General features: G+C 39.2%; 1 protein-coding gene across 1 annotated transcript in view; it reads right to left on the bottom strand.

Annotated features, from left to right (window-relative positions):
• ADCY1 (adenylate cyclase 1) overlaps positions 1-20,948 on the bottom strand; it is a 550,492-nt gene that overhangs the window by 115,267 nt on the left and 414,277 nt on the right. Inside the window, exons 11-13 of the mRNA XM_077491793.1 lie at positions 20,125-20,209; positions 9,241-9,330; positions 6,042-6,298 (exon numbers count right to left, since the gene is read on the bottom strand). Coding sequence (XP_077347919.1) covers positions 6,042-6,298; positions 9,241-9,330; positions 20,125-20,209 — 432 coding nt within the window. The remainder of the gene's footprint in view (positions 1-6,041; positions 6,299-9,240; positions 9,331-20,124; positions 20,210-20,948) is intronic.

Here is a 20,948-nt window from a genome sequence, read left to right as displayed (position 1 = left end):
TCGCATAAAGAGTTTATTGATTTATTTTATTTAGTTTATTGGTTTGAGCAAAAGTTATAGCGTCTACAAAATAGGGGATAGTTTTATGGCATTTTTATAGCAAATTTTTTTTTTTACTAGTAATGGTTGTGATCTGATTTTTATCATGACTGCGACACATCGGACAATTTTGACACATTTTTAGGACCATTTGCATTAATACAGCGATCAATGCTAAAAAAAATTGCATTGATTACTGTAAAAATGTCACTGGCAGGGAAGGGGTTAACCACTAGGTGGCGCTGTAGGGGTTAAGTGTGTCCTAGGGAGTGATTCTAACTGTGGGGGAATGGCTGTGACACATCACTGATCAGCGCTCCCGATTACAGGGAGAGCTGATCAGTGACAGTGTCACTAGGCAGAACGGGGAGATGCTAATATAAACAAGCATCTCCCCGTTCTGCCTAGTGACACTGTCACTGTTCTTCCTCACCGTGAGACGATTGCAGGTATCCCTGTGGACATCAGGTCTGCAGGACCCACGATCACGGACATGGAGCTCCCGGCGGGCATGTGCGCGTGCCCGCAAGCCGCCTCTTAAAGGGCAACATACAGGTACGTTAATCTGCCTATATGTGCCCTTCTGCTGCAGTATATCTGCGTGAGGCGGTCAGGAAGCTGCTAACCATATATGTTTAACACAGAATTCAAATCAGTCAATCATTTTTCGACCGATCCGAACTTGAATCGTTCCAAAAATTTTGAATTTGTTAGAAAAATAATAACTGAAACAAAATTAAACTAAACGAAACAAAACAAATTCCTAAATGAATCTATGAAACAAAATTAGTAACATAACCAATCTATCCAAAGCTAAACAAAATTTTCCATTCTGCACATGCCTATTAAACATGTTTGCCTTCACATAGGAATGTCAATTCTTAGATTTTATAGTGGGGATTGATAACAGTTAACTTCATAACACAAAATTAAGATCAATAAACCACCTGGCTCAGGCTAAATTCATCCCTGAATGCTTATGAAAGAGTAATTGTTAAGCCACTTTCTTTAAATCATTTTAAACTGAGACAGTTCCACAAGATATGTGAACAGTTCAAATTATACCCATATTTAAGAAAAGTTTACTTTTAACAATGAGAAACTATATCCCAGTTAACTCAACTTTTGCTGTGTAGAAATTATCTGAAGTTATGGTAAGGGATGGTATAAAAATATATGCAGAAAGTAATCTAAAAACACAGAACCCACATGACATTTTGTGTGTAACATATAACAGGCAGTAAGTTCAGGTCTGCATGTTAAATATTGTGATGAAATATTTGGATTTTGCAAAAGAATCTGCCCGTGTTCTTTATAATAACCTTGAAGTTGGGGACACAAGTTAAAAATGTATAACTATGGGTAATAATGACGAAAGGGTAGTTAGTATGTTGGTCATGTTGCCATTCTGTATATTACAGATATAAAATAGCACTATTTCCTGTCCAGCACAGAAGGCTTCCTAAACCCATTTATCTTTACACCCTCAGTCAGCATGCTCCCTCTTCCAACTTGATCTCCTCCTCAGCATTTAACACCCTCACCCTCTCTTTTAGAAAATAGCACACACTCATACAGTTTTTGTTAATAGTATTTCAGAGACCCTGCACACAGTCAACTTTATGTCCTCGTTGTTCAGAATCACCTCTTATTTTGCTTTCTATCTTATTGTGAATCCTCCAATGCTATCATTATGAGTGTTAGATTCTCCTTCTGAGTGCCTATTTCTCTACCTCTTAAGCTGGTTGAAGACGGGTCCGTTTTTTTTGTTCAACCAGTGTGTTGAACAAAAAAACTGACCTGATTCCCCCATCTATTTGAGGTGGATGAGGGATTTCTCACTTCTGTGCCATTGTATTTTGACAGGGGGCATACTTCCCCACCATCAGAATACACAGATCATCCAGTGACTACAGTCAGACTGCAGCTCTGATGGAGTAAAAAAATACCAACAGGGTGGTTGAACAGAAGTCAAATTGATTGTTCGACCACAGTGGCCACACATGGATCGAAATTCGTGGCAAATTTAAGGGCATCTCCAAAAAATATGGAAAAGAGTTCCCCTATCCTCCCCAAAGCACTAATAAGTAGCATCAACATTTGGGAACATGCAATGTAATTTCCCTGGAGTCCTGTACAATCTAGTCAACAGTTTATATCCTGATTCCTGCACTCTCGATGATATAGAAGATTTATGTATAAAATTATATATAAAGCCTCTTTGATCTGCGGATAATGTAATATTCAGATCTTTTTCCCACGCAGCAATGAAGAAGAGAGTATAGGGATCTGGAGGGACAATTAATACAGTATATGACCTTGAGAGACCTCTTTGTAAAGACTGACAAGCTATTCATAGTCACTCAAATGTAGTAGGCGTATTCATGCCCACAGGTAGTGACACAAGAAAATGCCGTAATTGAATTGCTTGCCATCTTCGGAAGAGGGGGTGTAAGCATAGATTGTATATCTGCTATAGATTTTCAGTAATTTAGATCTATAAAATCTTTTATTCTGAATTTATCTTCTTCTATAATATGGCACTATCTAGGGTTGAATAGCCCAGGCTAAAAATCAGGGTTACCAATCACCGATATCATAAGCGATTTAATCATATTAACTATTTTAAGTGGTTCCCAAAGAGCAAAGCCTAGGTTACAGAGTCAAGAAAGAGCCTTGAATGGTATGGATGATATAGATTGTTCAACTGATATCCAGTTCTTTGCCTTGCACTACACTAGTCCAGTATGCAAGACAGATGTGCTGCATAGTAATACCGGGCCGGGTCTGAAAATCCCATGCCCCCAGAACATGTAGGCATGATAATTATATCTGTCTTGATCCTAGGTGGACAGCCCATCCATAAAAACTGTGTAAACTTGCGTTTAATCTGTTTTAAGAATTTAATTGGGACACTGGTAAAGTTTGAAACAGATGCAGTAATCTAGACAGAACATTCATTTTTAAGATATAGTTTTTACCAAACCAAGTATGTGCAAGGTGTTGTCAGCGCCTAAAATCGCTAATAATGTTTGAAAGCAGTTGTGCTGAAGTATTTTTTTTAAAGACTGCGTAAGATATCCCTAGATATTTAAGTTTCTTGGTCACCCATTTGAATGGGAAGCTTAATTTCAAAATAGATATTCTAGCTTCAGGAATAGTAAGATACATTACTTCAGATTTTCCAAGATAAATTTTATAATTGTGAATAATAATCAAATTCTCTAACCAAACTTGGTAGAGACACTTTTGGATTGATGATAAATAAAAAGTAAATCATCTGCATATGCTGCTAATTTGTGGGACATCTCTCCAATCCTCAGGCCTGTTATATCTGAGTTAAGCCTAATGTGTCGCAGCAGTGGCTCCAGGATGAGTATAAAGATAAGTGGGGAGAGGGGGCAACCTTGACGGGTACCATTTGATAAAGTAAAGATAGAGCTCCGTTGGCTTTGACTGCAGCCATCGGATATATAAATCATCTATCTACTTCATCACATTTGTCCCAACCCCAATATGTTGGAGTGTGCATCTCATAAATCTCCAACTTACTCTATCAAATTATTTCTTAGCATCTGTGGAAGAAGAAGAGCAGGTGATGTTGTAGACTGGCAAAGATGGATAAGATTAAAAGCTCTAGTAACATTATCTATTGCTTCTCTTTCGGGATAGACTTTCCCTGCAGTATCGAATTAATAGCCGACACAAATTTGAAAGCCAGGGTTTTCCTAAACATTTTATAATAAAATGAATTAAACCCACCAGGCCCTGGTGCTTAGCCCAGTTGCAAGCTTTTGAGGGCTATAGCTAATTCTTCCTCCAAGATGGGATTATTAAGTGCTATTCTATTTTCACATGAGGAAGAGTCCTCAAGATATTTACTTATAAGATCTTCTTTTTGAGATGAAGAAAGGCGAAATAGAGGTTCTGAGGTGTTATTTAACTTGGAGTAGAAGTCCTTAAAACAGTTCACAATACCTATAGGCTTAGTGGCTTCAATATTCCTTGAAGTAGCGATAAATGAAATAAAAGCTTGTGAGGAAGGGATATGAAGAGAATGTGCAATGAGCTGGCCTGCCTTATTGCCAAATTCACAGAATAGTCGCCTACTGTAAAGTAATTTAGTCTTAGTATTGGATAAAATAATAGAGTTTGCCTGTTCTCGTAAATTTGCTAGTTCAGTCATTAATTGAGCTGCTTGCAACTTCTTATGCTGAGTTTCAATATATTATATATGTGATACTAATGAATTACATTTTGCCTGGAATTCCTTTCATGTCTAGAGCCCAATCTAATTATATTGCCTTTTTAAATAACAGATGCAGTAATATAGAGGTTGGATAAAAAATGTAGTGCAGTAAAACACCTTTCACAGTAAAATAGTACATTTTGTAAATAGATGTACACATTAGATCAAAAAGAGAGACAACTGAGGCTGCACAAGGGACAGAGGGTTGTGTCTCAAATCATGGACAGTGACTTCAAATGAGGGACAGTTGAGAGCTATGCAGTGATAGCACACGTAAACACTGAAAGCAAATGCACACAGTAAGGCAATCCATAGAGTCAGTTTTTTCATTCAATTAGAGGGTTGAATGAAAAAAAAAAAACTGCCCCGATTTCATAAGAGAGATTTCTTTTACATTTTTTGCACCAACTCATGGTTGACATAAATGCATAGGATCTGCAGAATTACATACTATCATACATTTTTTTTTATATACGGTAGTCAGATTTCACAATCTGTAGCGTATAAGGGATTAAAAAAAACTCCAGTACACTGAATATATTCTATCGAGGATCTAATTAGCAATTAGCTTGATGTCAAATCAGATGTGTCAAATGCTTCAGAAAATGTCAATTCATTAGTGGCTTATAGGAGCAATTGAGTACTGTCTGTGATACTTTTTCTTTGCACTAAAATAAAAATTTTCAGGACAAGCTTTCAGGGTATGTCCCTTCTTCAAGGTCTGAGCAGTACACTGAAGAAGGGAAGCTTGTTCTGAAAAATTGCATGTTAGTGCAAAGGAAAAAAGTATCACAGACAGTACTTAATTATTTCTGTCGTAAGTGCACTATACAGTACAGCTACAATCACTTCAAGCATTAGTGGCTTACAGAAGTTGGCAATAAAAAGGGCATGAAAAGATGGTGGGTAAAAAGAGGCTGGAAAGAAATGTTGGTACTTTCTGCAGGCAAAGATACTAAAACACACAGGTATGAATAGAGAGCAGGTATATATATATATATTATATATATATATATATATATATATATATATATATACACACACACACACACACACACACACTTAGCCCTTGTACACACGGTCGGAGATTCCGACAACCAAATCCGTCGGATTTTGTCCGACGGATTTTGTCCGAAACTGTTGCATACACATGGTCGGACAAAGTTGTCGGAAAATCCAACGTGATTACGTTATTTCGTTACGACGGGACTACATTCACGCTAGTAGCCAATAGCTTTTGGTCTAGGAATTTGATCTGAGCATGTGTGGCACTTTGTCAGATCGGAATTCTCTACACATGATCGGAGTATGTCCGATCGGAGCATTTTGTCGGAAAATTTTACCAAGTTGGAAAACTTGGTCCGTCGGATACTCCGACGGAAATAGTCCGATGTAGACCACAAACAGTCATCATATCCGACAAAATGGTCCGATCGGACACATTCCGTCGGAATCTCTGACCGTGTGTACAAGGGCATACAGTATAACTCCCATTATATGTTACTGAAGGTCCCACTCTGCTCAGTGTCTAAAGTGTGAAGTATTTCCACTCAGGCCCCCCAACCCAACATTTTATTAGTACTGGCTGAAAGGACAAGTGCCCCATACACCCCATCCTGTCCTCGCATGCAGGAGGCTACAAAGCAGTGTAATCCAAATTATGACTTTTTTTTTTTATAAAGATATCTATGAGAAGCTTCATAATGTGACATTATAAAGGCAGTCAGAAGAATGCAGTTCACAGAATCCTTACCCTGCTGCTTTTCTGTATCCACTGAGTTCCAAAACTAATATGTATAAAACAGTAACAAAAAGAAGTAAAATAATTTTTGGCAATGAAGAAATGCGTAAAAAAATTGCCATTGTTAAGGTGCCCACCACACAGGATAAGAAAGCATAGTGAGATGTGTCACATGGACGTTCCTCCATGGTTTTATTTTCTCCATTTGGAGAAATAATCACAATAGAGCTGCTGGAATTTGTACTCCATGACCAAGGCATGCATCCAACCTACAAAGAACAAAAAAACAAAAAACAAAAAAAAAAAGAATTTAGAAGCTGGGATTTCTACTAGCTTATACAAATAGCTCCAAGAATTTTCTGATGACATGATTCAATAAGTCCCAAGACATTTAATTAATTACTGATGCAATATCAAAATTCAATCCAATTTTATGTCTGACATTACACAACCTACCCTTGACATTAGAACATGCAAAGAAAGGGAACACGACTATATGATCCATGTGTGTATTTTTTAACAGCCTTTTCCTTGTGAAATCAAGGTAGTAGTACTTAGCCACCTAAAAGGTGACAATAGGAAAATGTCACCTGTAATTGGGCAATGAAGGAGCATAATCACATTCATCACTGTGCTCTCCCCTTATGTAAGCATGTACTGTACATAGTGAGAGTACAGGAGATTAAAGAGGTGTCAAAAAGATACAATCTCTTGTGCAATATACTTAGAGACTTTTCACACTGCCAGCGCGGGGTGTCAGCGGTAAAGAGGCGCTAGTTTTAGCGACGCTTTACCATCGTTTTTGCGTCACTTTTAATCCCTGCTAGCGGCCAAATAAAGGGCTAAAAGTGCCCACAAAACGCCGCTGCCAAGGCAATTTGCAGGCGCTTCGGTAGTGCTGCTCATTGATTTCAAGGAGCTCCTAAAGCCCTCAAAGAAGCTGCTTGCAGGACTTTTTTTGATGTCCTGCCAGCGCAGCGCCCCAATGTGAAAGCATTCTGGCTTTCACACTGGGATTGCAGATGAGGGTTTTTACAAGCGCTTTACATGTGCTATTTTTAGCGCTAAAGCTCCTGAAAAACGCCTCCAGTGTGAAAGGGGTCTTAGTATTTTTGAAGTAAGTAGAGTGCTTAAATGTATATGTCAGGTTAAGAAAGTGGCAAGATAATGCTGGTGACCAGAGACTGGCAAAATTACTCTACTTCAACAGAGTCCTTGACTACAAGCAGGTGTCTGATTTCCTTGATAAGAGGATTCTTTACTGAGCCAGTTTCAAGCACAATCACTACTAACCTACTGTGTAACATTTTAGCAGGTCTGTGTGTTTTTAAAAGCCAGTAACACTAGCAATAGCTATGCACAAGTGTCTGAGAGAAAATGTTTAGTGCTCAGAGCTAAATTTTGGCATAAGAGGGATCAGGGTATAATATAATGTATACACACAAATATTGAGCATTCCAGTCAACTGTGATTGTAATATATCAGCATTAGGGATGAGCTGTTCGGTTTGCAGCAGAACATGCAAAAAATTGGTTCGAACACCGTTAAAGTCTATGGGACACAAACATGAATAATCAAAAGTGGTCATTTTAAAGGCTTATATGCATGGTATTGTCATAAAAAGCGTTTGGGGACCTATGTCCTCCCCCAGGGGACATGTATTTTTTTTTTAAACAGCCGTTTAAGGGTTATGGGGATGAGGCCCTTCTCCCCATCAACATGGGGACAAGGTGCTTTGAGGGGCTACCTCAAAGCACCCTCCCAATGTTGAGGGCATGTGGCCTGGTACAGTTCATGAGGGGGGGGGCGCTCTCTCGTCCCCCCTCTTTTCCTGTGGCCTGCCAGGTTGTGTGCTCGGATAAGGGTCTGGTATGGATTTTGAGGGGGACCCCCATGCCATTTTCACCACGGCATTTTTTTTAAAAATTTTGGCATGGGGGTTCCTATTAATATCCATACCAGACCTGAAGGGCCTGGTATGGAATTTAGGGGGACCCTCACACATTTATTTTTTAAATTTTGGTTCGGGGTTCCCCTGTGGGGAAATCCCCATGCCATTTTTATCAATGAACTTTTATGTGTATTACGGGCCTACAATTCATTATAGCCGCGAGTAGTTTTAAATTACTTTTTTTTCCTTTAGAAATGTCATTTTGCTGTCAGACTATTCTAAACACGGGAAACATGCACCCCTTTACAGACATACTATAGACACCCCCAGGTACAAAATTTAAATTATTACACTTTTATTGTTTCACTTTAAGCATTATTAAAATCACTGCTCCCAAAAAAACATCAGTTTTTAAAACTTTTTTTTTCATTGATACATGTCCCCTGGGGCGGGACCCAGGTCCCTAAACACTTTTTATGACAATACCATGCATATAAGCCTTTAAAAATTGGCACTTTTGATTTCTCCCATTGACTTTTAAAGGGTGTTCCGCGGATTTCGAATTTGCCATGAACGCCCAAAATTGTTCGCTGTTCGAACTGGCGAACAGCCAATGTTCGAGTCGAACATGAGTTTGGCTCGAACATAAAGCTCATCCCTGATCAGCATGTATTTCGTGGCTGATCAGTTCCAGTAACACATTTAGGCAACCACAGAATTTTTAATTAATTTAGTTAAAATTTTAAGTTTTATAGAATTTTAGCAAGCTCCTAAACTATATTTTACCGGCTCTCTGAGTTGGCACATACCCCTTTTTATTTATAGAATTTCATTGAGCTCTTAGCAATTTCCTAATAACTGAGTTGGTGCATACCATCTTGCTTCCGATTGCCAACCTGACCATGCACTTATATTGCACAAGATGAGAATTTTCGGTTAGAAATTGTCATGTTTGAGATTCTATCTTTGTTTTGTTTTTTTAAGAGCATGCGTCATTCATTACTCCCCTATCCAAGTTATATACTACCACTGGAATGTAATAAAGAATGTAGTGTAGTGATTCTCATTCTCTGTAATAATCCAATAATTCTGAATAAGATGTGTTTGTCACAAACAAAATTTAAACAAGTTTAATATCCAAGTGGTTTCTACAAATCAATAGCTAGATAATACTAAAAAACTGCAGTGTTAATATATAGGGATATTTTACAGTTTAATACAAAATAAATGCTACATATATACTGTAGATATTAAACTGTATAATAAATCATTATTTGAACAATTATATGTTTAATCATTTAAGAATCATTGCTTACTTACCACATATCCTTGTGCCACAGAATAAATTAATATTACTATAAAAATACATAAAATGGTTCGAATCTGTATTGTTAGGCACCCTGGAAAACACTAAAAAAAACAAAAAAAGAGTTATGCTTGAAAATAGGGAAAGGCACAAATGATAAACTACACATTAAATTAACATCATCTGCCCCTACTTTCCCTATTGTGAAGATCAGATTTGGCAGTCACTAACTGACCTCTCTATCATTTTGCCCCAGTGTCTATGGAAGAGCTAGTGCAAGAGGAAATTTTAGGGCCAGATGTGAGCTAAGAGAAACTATTAGTGCACCAAATCAAGGTACCATTTGAGATGCATTTTTTAAATTACACCATGGCAGTATCTTGCCTAAAGACTTAAAGGGGTAGATTTACTAAAACTGGTGCACTCAGAATCTGGTGCAGCTGTGAATGGCAGCCAATCAACTTCTAACCTCAGCTTGTTCAATTAGGCTTTGGCAATAAAACCTGGAAGCTGATTGGTTTCTATGCAGAAGTGCACCAGATTTTGCACTCTCCAGTGTCATCAAGCTGTTCCTCCTCAGTCACTATGAGATTCATTTTCCGTATTCTGCAAAAAACCTGGTTGATCCTGTAGTTTTCTGTATCCCATTCTTGTCTTTGCCCCTGCTGCTTTTGAGGATTTTGCAGAGCAGTGTTGGCAGCTAGTGCACATGCTCAGTTTTCAATGTATTTTTTACCCTGAGAATTTCCTTCCTATCACATCTGAGCAGGCCATGTGACTATAGATCTACACATGTAGGTGTATATGCACTGGTAAATTACAAAACCACTCTCTCCCTCGTTCTCCATGCCCAATAACCAGCTAAACACAAAGAGGGATGGAATATTATGACTTGATTGATGTTATGTTATTCTATGACACAGGCTGGAGGGATGTGACACAGCTTGAGATTGGCAGAAACACACCCACACCATTGTATTGCCAAAAAAAAAAAAAATTTTTTACATATATATATATATTTGTATGGTCATTTAAAACAATTCATTGATATTATTTATTTTCTTTACGCTGTATAGTATATAAGGCTGTTTTTTGAACATGTGACTGTTTTTCTGCAGACAGGCTGGGAAAGAGCTGGGTCATGTGACAGCTGTATATTGATTAGGAAAAAAAGGTACATAGATGTTTTTTTTAATTAAAATATGTACAGTGCCATCATGCACATACAGAAAGTAAAGGGCTAATGTAAATTAAACAGTGTGTGTTTAGTATCACTGTAAATAAACCCTGCCCCATACGATTAATAGGGCCCCCAATAGGAAACTGATTCCCGTGGGGGCACTCATGAGGGCACGCTCCCAAGCCCCGCTGCTGCATCCATTAACACAGACAGAACAAAATATTACAGCACACACTTACAAAAATGACATTTAACTCCTTCTGCAAGGCTATTCATCTGTACTGCATTTTTTTAGGGTGTGCCCCCAAGTATTTGTTTGTCTATTGTACAGATCCCAACCAGATCCCTTGGGATGGAGCACCCCATCCCCCTCGCCATTACCTCTTATTAGTGGTTACCTGTGATATAGGTCCTTTATTTCTCCCATATAGAGGAATGTATTTCTCCCATGGTTCAGAAAAGCAAGATCTTTCATTCTATGAATAGCATAGGACCCACTGACGATGGGGTACTTTGACACAGAAAGTGTGCTTAAGCATAGTATAGCCATATGGCGTGACTAAATCCCCATATTTTTTAAAAATGTTCAGGTGTTTTAAATAGCCTTGCAGGAGTTAAATGTAATTTTTGTATGTGTGCACTGTAATATTTTTTTGTTTGTATGGTCCTATGGCTGCACCATCCTTAATGCATTTTTTAGGGTTTGCCCCTTGTCCCTGGCTTTGACAGCAGTGGCTCCCACTGCCTGAGCAAAGCCTGTGAAATCTGGAAGTGAGGGGAGAGAAAAGCTGCAAACATGCACAGCACTGGAACTAATGAGAGCTTAGGTAAGTATAGGACCAATACCTAAACATTTGTTTACCCTAATGCAAGGAATAGTAAAAAAATGTTTAGGGTTTAGAACCACTTTAAAATTTCTGCCAAGTTTGTATCTTTGTGACCCCACTGGGATGTTGTGCCCTAACTTTCATGCTGATGCCTACACAGACAGCAATAAATACAGTGTCAGAAATTCTAACCCCTTCTCAGTCTTAATCAGATTAACCAGGGGTGCCAATCTGCCAGCAGAAGAAACAATATCCTTAGCAGAGGTCCTGGAACAGCGAATGGATCTGGAAATGAGGAAAGTTTATACTACTGTTAAGTAGTGTTTTGTGGACTGCGGTTGAACTCACTTCGGTAGCCAGACTGTCTGGATCGCAGACAAGATGAAAGCAAAGATCTAACCAGTGATGAACCCCCTAGGATGGCTGATCCTAGAGTGAAAATGAAGTGACCATTGATGCAGTTCAGCCATGGTGGATGCAAGACCATATGCCGTTTCTCTAGTAGTCCATTGTGGTCAGTTAACCCTTATGGCTCATCTCACAAGTGACGCATACAGCTTTTAAGTCGGAGTGGTGACTGTTCAAGTTGGATCAAGTGATTTCTACAAAGGGGATCAATCCCTTATGTTAATAGCCAATGGCCAGAGGATAGCCAAAAGGCAAATTAACAAAGATTAAATGACAGGTTAAACCTGGGAAGACTATAGAAGAGAATAAAAAATCCATAATAATCTTTATATGTCTGCCTAAATCTACTCCTTTCAGAGAGAAACAAAGTTTCTTCACCCACATCACCCATTAGGGCTGGCCAGCTGAATTATATGTCAATTGGAGCATTAGGATCCGTGGGTCCTGTGCATTAAGAAAATGCCTTGGAATTTTTTTTGTGCCTCTACTCAAACTCATTTCTGTCCCTGTCTTCTGTCTCTGAGCAATTAACGTCGGAAAACAAGTGTTACCACATCTTGTTCAAGGGTTAGCCATCCAGCCAAAGAAGGACATTATGTGTGTATTGTCCTTATTCAAAAGGCAGACTTGGACATGAAGCAGAAGGATTAGAATCCAAAGCTTCATATGGCATTGTTGCAATCAATCACTCAACCAATCAGAATTTATCCTCCCTGTCATGACACCTACGAGTTTGCGGACTATCAGGCCAGATAAGACCAGCAGAGGATACTGCTTGGGCTTCAGATGATGGTTTGCTATCATCCTTTCTGAAGGCAATAAAGTTTAGGTCCATTAGTGCCTCCGCTACAATCATACCCAGCATATAAAGGGACAGTGGAGGCTAAACATCTGGACTCAGATCCGGAACAAGACCTTCTTCTTTGGGGGAGGTCAGCGGCTGGGTATCACGCTGCATAAAAATAAATTAAAAAGGATTGAAGGTTTTCGCTAGACCTTGCAGGTGTGTGTATACTGTATACAAACTTCAATACACCCATGCTTCTGTAAGTACCTTCGCTTGGCCATTAAAGAGTTTTCCTATGGGTTAATCTGGCAGACTTTGACCTTTCCACAAACTCGGGACATTTGCCAGATCATTAGGTCCAGTAGTGACCGTCTTGCGTGGGCTACAGGTGATTCCTGTTTGGACAAAAGCCTGCTACATCTTCCAGGTCTTGGAAAAAAAAGTTCTAGTTTAGACTCTGATTGAATTGGGAGGAGCCATCAAGAGACCATATAGTCCCTTTGGGAGGTAGCTAAGCTAGCTAGTCTTTCAGCTTTATCGGCTGCTGGGCATACCAATCATCGCAAGCTATTACTTTGTTGGGTTTTCATGCCAATGGAGGACAAAGTGTCCAAAGTCAGAGTTTGCGATGGTCCCAGGCTGAAGTCCTTCTGAAAACACAACAAGGAGAACCTCAGCTATGCTGAAAAGATTCAGCAAAATATGGAGGTCCTATCTTTGCTATCAAGAGAGAATGCAAGACTAGTCAACTTCTCTCATAGGTATCTCCCAGTCAGGTTTGCCAGCCCTTTGGGTATGGGTTTCTTAGAACTTACCATCAGACGGTATAACGCTGTTGGATGTCATGGGGTGGTCTCTAAACAGACAAGCCATTCAGGGGGTCTACAACAAATAAGGCTATCAGGATATTGACCTAATAGTCATCTTGGTGGCTTCCCAGAGGTAGAAGCAGTGGAACTACTAACATCCAGCAGGGTTTGCATGTTAGTGTATATGTATATCGAACAAACCTAATGGTCTCCAGGCTCCTTATCAGGATCTGCAGTCATTTAGTGGTGATGAGGACAATAATTGTCTGGTGGCCTGCAGGCCATGATATCCGGGGGTACGGTCTCTGATCCGGGAACCTCCCATTCTCCTTCCTGAGATCCAATACCTAATACAGCATGACCAACAGTATCGTCCAAATTCAGACAAGTTATATCTAGATTCTGGAGATCCAAGAAGTGAAGGCTCATTTGGAGGTCTCACCTTTAGTGTTTGAAGCCCTATGGAGGCCAGGGCACCCACTCCAAACTTCAAGTATATTAGATCATAGGAAACCCTGCAAAATTTAAATGATGGAATCCTCTGTTCCCTGCTGTAAGGATTGAATTGTATACAAGTGTGCCTAAAGATGGGATAAAAGGGCAGATGAAGCTCGGTCGTGTCCTCAATCTCTGGGATCCAGTAACTGTTGCATATCTTGGTAAACCAATTCCGAAAGACCTGGGCAGATTGTTTTTTATCCCTTGGATATTCCAAAAAGCGTGGGACAATCTTACTCTCCATTCAGAGGGATAAGACATCCTCAATATGGCCAGTAACGCTGCAGAAGTATTTTGTATGGTTAATATGTCTAGAAGAAGGATCTCAGCTCTCCAAGCATCAAGTCCTAAACTACTTGCTGCCATTATCAGGCAAAATGTCTCTAGTCTCTTCCACAGCACTATACAGAGGTCTGCATATTTGCATCTGGGTTAGGACATCATCCTTCTGGGAAAATATCCAAACAGAAGTGTCTAAAGTACATTGGAAATAGATTTGAGGTGGAGAAGGACATTGAAGTTGCCCTTCTTCAAAAGGGCAAACAATGGGATCTTCAGGCCTAGCGGCATCAAGAGGTCAAACAATGGGCTATTCAGGCCTAGCGGCATCAGAAGACAATACACAATGGGCATCAGAAGAGGAAAATCTATGCCATTAAAGACAATCGCAGTGGTGCAGATCAAGTTAGTCAAGGGGCCCATTACAAATCCATCAACTGAGGGCAGAGATCGCTTTAGCAGACGGCTGCGCATACATGGACAGAACTCAAGGTAGTCCCTTCAGTACTAATATGTAAACTGTGACCTGGTCTACATTCAACACATGTTGGGCCCATTTTAAAGTGGACCCAGCAGCCTTAGCTACAATACATTACAGTCGTTAGTGGAAAGATAGATCTAATCCTCAACTTAAACACTTCTGCATTACCCATCCTTGTCGTCTGGGGCTTGTTACATCCCATACCTATATTTTTTCATGCTTGGGTCAGGAAAGAGGAAAGTTTTATACTTACCTGACAGTAATTTTCCTTTCCTGATGGAAAGCATATAGGTCCCTCCCTAAAAGGGCTTTGCAGTGATACTAAGTTATGAGAATGCAGGGAGGAAATGTACTTATATATTATAACCAGTCCTGGAATAGGGCAGGGGGCCGAGCCTACCCATACGTATACGCTGTCATGCTTTGCATCAGAAAAGGAAAATTACAGTCGGGTAAGTATAACATTTTCCTCTATCCTGTAAATCGGCAACACTAATGTTTTTTGCTTTTAAAAGATTTTGTGCGCATGGTGGCGGTGGTGAGCTCTGTTGAGTGCTGCTAAATAAAGCTTTGTCTCCAATATTCTTTACACTGTACTTGGAAATGTGCTTAGAAATGTTTGAAGATGATGAGAATAGGCAAGCGAGAAAGAAAAGTTATATTACTTAATGGAGAATTCCTAACATATTGTATTTTTGTTTTGTAATATTAGCCAGTTTTCACACAAATAGAGCTTTCTTTTGGTGATATTTAATATATATACACACTGTATATATGAAATTTAAAAAATTTACAGAAAAAGTGGTTTTATTGTATCTTTGCTTAGCAGCTACCCAAAGCGGAATGAAACCATCCTGTCCTTTGCAGCCATCTTAGCTTCTGTATGATCTACAGTTGCCATGGTGCTGCATATGTGATAAGCTAGGACACCGGCAAAATGGCTTGACAGTTTGGTTGAGAGTTAACATAAGCACACTAACAAATGTGACGGTTATTATTCAAGGCATGCCTTGAATGTAACTGTTTGGGAAACAGTTAAGCAGAACTGATGGCATTTTCCTAAAATTTGCAAGTACGTAGGCTATTTATCACAAAAGAGACATGCAATGTTTCTTGTGTAAATAAATACACCTATCTGCCTGCTTGCAGTATTCTGTGGTCATACATGGTTACATAGTAGGTGAGGTCGAAAAAAAGACACAAGTCCATCAAGTCCAACCTATGTGTATGATATGTCAGTATTACCTTGTATATCCCTGTATGTTGTGGTTGTTCAGGTGTTTATCTAATAGTTTCTTGAAACTATTGATGCTCCCCGCTGAGACCACCACCTGTGGAAGGGAATTCCACTTTCTTGCCGCTCTTACAGTAAAGAACCCTCTACATAGTTTAAGGTTAAACCTATTTCTTCTAATTTTAATGAGTGGCCATGAGTCTTGTTAAACTCCCTTCCGCAAAAAAGTTTTATTCCTATTTTGAGGTCACCAGTATGGTATTTGTTAATTGAAATCATATCCCCTCTCAAGCGTCTCTTCTCAAGAGAGAATATGTTAGTGCTTTACAACCTTTCCTCATAACTAATATCTTTCAGACACTTTATTGGCTTTATTGCCATTCTTTGTACTCGCTCCATTTCCAGTAAATCCTTCCTGAGGACTGGTGCCCAAAACTGGACAGCATACTCTAGGTGTGGCCAGACCAGGGTCTTGTAGAGCAGGAGAATTATCGTTTTAGTTCTGGAATTAAAACCCTTTTCATGCATGCCAATATTTTGTTTGCTTTGTTAGCAGCAGCTTGGCATTGCATGCCATTGCTGAACCTATCATCTACTAGGGCCCCAGGTCCTTTTCCATCCTAGATTCTCCCAGAGGTTCTCCCCTAGTGTATAGATTGCATTCATATTTTTGCCACCCAAATGCATTATTTTAAATTTTTCTACACTGAACCTCATTCGCCATGTAGTTGCCCACCCCATTAATTTGTTCAGACCTTTTTGCAAGATTTCCACATCCTGATGAGAAGTTATCGCCCTGCTTAGCTTAGTATTGTCCGCAAATACATATATTGAACTGTTTACCCCATCCTCCAGGTCATTTATGAACAAATTAAACAGGATTGGTCCCAGCACAGACCCCACTACCCACCCCTGACCATTCCAAGTACTTCCCATTTATCGCTACACTCTGAACTCGCCCTGCCCTTGAAGCCAGTTTTAAATCCATGTCCCCTATGGTCCATGCCAATGGACCTTATTTTATACATAAAACATTTATGGGGAACTGTGTTAAATGACTTAGCAAAATCCAGATAAACCACGTCTATGGGCCTTCCTTTATCTAGATGGCAACTCACCACCTCATGTAAAGGTTAATAAATCCATGCTGATTACTGCTAATAATACCGTTCTCATTACTAAAATCTTGTATATAGTCCTTTATCATCCCCTCCAATTTACATACTATTGATGTTAGGCTAACTAGTCTGTAATTCCCAGGGATGTATTTTGGGCCCTTTTTAAATATTGGTGCTACATTGGCTTTCTCCAATCCACTGGTACCATTCCAGTCAGTAGACTGTCAGTAAAAATGAGGAACAATGGTCTGGCAATTACTTGACTGAGTTCCCTAAGTACTCTTGGGTGCAAGCCATTTGGTCCTGGTGATTTAATGTTAAGTTTCCCAAGTCTAATTTTAATTCTGTCCTCTGTTAACCATGGAGGTGCTTGCTGTGATGTGTCATGAGGATAAACACTGTAGTTTTGGTTACTGAAGCCCCCTGTGAAGACTGAGGAGAAGAATAAATTCAATACCTTCTCCATCTCCCCATCCTTTGTAACCAGATGTCCTTCCTCATTCTTTATGGGGCCAGTATGGTCTGTCTTCCCTTTTTTACTGTTTACATACTTCAAGAATTTCTTGGGAATTTTTTTGCTCTCCTCTGCTATGTGTCTTTCATGTTCTATCTTAGCTGTCCTTATGGCACCCTTACATTTCTTGTTGCATTCTTTATAAATAAATATATAATTAATATATATCATATATATATAATAATATTATATATATTATATATACAATAATATATAACAATATAATATAATAAATATATATAAATCAATTTTTGAAGGCCTTCTCCTTTGCTTTTATATGCATTTTTGCATTGGAGTTAAGCCATCCAGGACTTTTGTTTGCTCTTTTAAATGTATTACCCAATGGGATGCATTGGCTAATGCCCTTATTTAATATGCTCTTAAAGCAAACTCTTCTCTCCTCTGTGTCCTTTGTTACTAAGATTTTATCACAATTTATGCCTTCTAACAAGGTTTGTAGTTTAGGGAAGTTGAAATTCAGTGTCTTTGTATTCTCCTTATTTTTCCTATTTGTGTGATTTATACTGAAGCCAATTGGCCTGTGATCGCTGTTACCTAAATTGCCCCGTATATCCACATCCGTGATCAGTTCTGTATTGATGGTAATCAGTAGATCCAGTAATACTTTATTTCTAGTTGGTGCGTCTAGCATCTGACCCCTAAAATTGTCTTGCAAGACATTTAGGAACTGGCGAGCCTTAGATGAATGTGTGGTTCCCTCCCCTCAGTCTATGTCTGGATAATTAAAATTGCCCATTATGATAACACTACCCACCCTTGCTGCTAATCCAAATTGTGATAGGAGATCTGTCTCCCCTTCCTCCCTCAGGTTAGGGGCCCTATAGCATACTCCCAGTATTATTTTCCCCTTAGCTTCATCCCTTTGGAGCTCTACCCATAAGGATTCCACCTCCTCCCTAGCTCCCTTAGTGATGTAATCTCTTACATTCACTTGTACATTATTCTTGATATATAGGCAGCACCTACCAATGAAGATGTTTGAAGACTGACACTCTGGGAGAAGATGCGGTCGTTGGCAAGGGACACCTCCTGGACTTTGGAGGTGGGTATTGCTTTTCCAATCAATGTTCATTTTGATGAACATCAAGCTCTAGATACATTTTTGTCACAAGCTGCGCTAGCAACATTTTCAAAAAGGGAAGGAGAGCAAGCTGGAACATTTCATTCCATTGATCAGTTTGTGAACCCAACACTTCAAAGAGTGCTCAGTTATGTTTTAGGGAATGTGGAGCATACAAGATAAGCCATTACCATCTTGTACATCCACTATCTATGGCTCTAGACCAGCACCTGTGACCACACCATGAAATCACTCATAAATTAATGTTAATGTTTTTATGGTACTGGAGGAGAAGCAATGTTTCCAGGAAGGTACAGGGGCAGTTCTACTTGCAACTAGAGGTGGTAGATGTAATAAACAAAGAGCCACTCAGCAATCAGGTCATCCTGACAAAAAACTTTATTTAAGCAAATAGCCACACTATGAGTACCCACCTGAAGTGATTCTCAGGTGGGGACTCACAGCATACCTACTTCTGGAATTTGCAGTGGTGTGGTTGACTTTCATAAAGTTCCAAAACTTCCCTAATTAGGCCTTTGAAGCAACAGTTTAAAAGTATACCTTATCCAGGATACACCTCTCTGTTTATTGTTAATAGTGCACCTATCCCTCTACAAACCCTCAAGTATGCAGCTTGCCATGCCTGGCCTCCATGGTCTCCCACTCCTTTTTGCAATATCGAGTGCATGTGAGACATCTTACTGACTATAGGTTATGTTCCTTGTGCTGATTTCTTTTTTGGCTGTGCTTGGGTCTTAGAATTGTTTAAATGAAGAAAAATATTTGTATGAGTGGTCCACGACATTAAACAAATACATGACAAAAAAACGGTGATGAATAAAGTATGAATTCTGCTTTGACCATCATTAATCATTTTGTAACTGCAAAAGGACACTGAATATCACTTTTAATATAACAGTGGCTAAACATAATTAAGTGTTTCCAGGGCATTAACAGTATGACATATATGTATGGCCTATAAAAAAAAAAGTCTGCCATATGATTTTGGTTAAATTGTTACTAAACCCACTACAGTAAAGTCAGTCTGTTTATGCAGTCAAGCATGCTCGTTATACTCACGGTGTAAAATTAAGGGGTTAATCCTTTGCATTGCGTAAAAAGGCAGTTTGATCCTGGTTGGCATTGATCTCTGATCCTCCCCTCCTTCCATTATCCCTTAATGATTTCCTGATAACACAGAGTCTATGAAGTCACTTTGCACATGCTCAGTTTGGTGTGTATTGCTAGAGAGGTTTTCTTTTTTCTTGGGAGTGCGCATGTGATCAGCACAGGGCCAATCAGCACTGTCCATACAGAGGGTCAGGGGCCTTGCAGTCTCATAGGACAGTCAGAAAACTTCTCCTACAAGCTTTAACCAGTGCTTGGATGGACACTGATAGAAGGCACAAGACTGCTATATACTGCTGATGATAAAAGGTATTTAGCAGTTCATATTTACTAAAATAATTTCATTTCCATGCTCTGTGTACTGTGGGAGACTAGATATAGTGAATGCAGTGTCCTGGGTTTAGTAACACTTGGGGGGGGGGGGGTCTGTTTTCATATATATCTCCATATAAGGAACACAAAAGTAGGCATAGTACTTACAATACACATAAAATGATTTTACATTTCATTTACAATCTTTGAATTTAGTCATAAAAAAATATATATTTTTTTACCTGCACTCGTGTGACATGTAAGTACATAATACACGCCACTAGGAAGCATATGCAGAACACCAGGAGGACAAGGACAATAGTGCTTCTGAAAAAAGAAACCATATAACAGGCAATGCTTTAAAAGTCTTTACAGGTTAAACGTTTAGAGTTAAACAGGAGGTCTAGCACTAAAAGGATTGCTCTCACTCTGACATTTGCGTGAGGACGCACATGTGTAGTGTGAACACTGTTTACATATGCATGTGGGCCCTATTTATATATACTACATAGCATTTGCGTATGAGCATAGGGGGCACTTTTAATATGTATTTACTTATTTTATTTAAATGTATTGTGGAGAGTCAGCCTGGGGCAGAGTTAAGAAGCAGTTAATTGAAGAGGGCAGGTATTTACCCTTTAGACCTGCTTATTGCCAGCTGAGTTGAAAATGTCAGAGAGGAGAAGTGTGTTTGGAAAGAGATGGCTGTTGAGCTATCAAAGCTGAGAGGAGCTTGAAGCTGGAAGGACCACTGTTACCTATGACTTGATCCTGCTGGGTGAGCTTGTCTGAACTGGGACTTTGCTATGTTATATGCTGTGGGTGGGATGCTGGGCATTATTTAAAAGGACTGTCTTATACAGCAAAGAAGAGGTTTTGTGTTGTTTTAACTGCCTATAAAGACAAAGCTTGTCAGTTTTCTGTTGATTTTTGCTGAATAAAGCCTTTTAAGTTGACTCAACTGTCTGAGCCGGCTTGTCACCCCCTGATCCCTTACAGTATTTTTACACCATTTCTTTATTTTTATTCTTAGTATTTGTGATTCAGCACAATTGCTATCACAAGA

Source organism: Lithobates pipiens, unplaced genomic scaffold (assembly GCF_037356315.1).
Source record: "Lithobates pipiens isolate NorthernLeopardFrog02 unplaced genomic scaffold, aLitPip1_a1.2 Scaffold_19, whole genome shotgun sequence".
Taxonomy (NCBI): Eukaryota; Metazoa; Chordata; class Amphibia; order Anura; family Ranidae; genus Lithobates; species Lithobates pipiens.
This window is presented reverse-complemented; position numbering and strand designations above follow the sequence as displayed.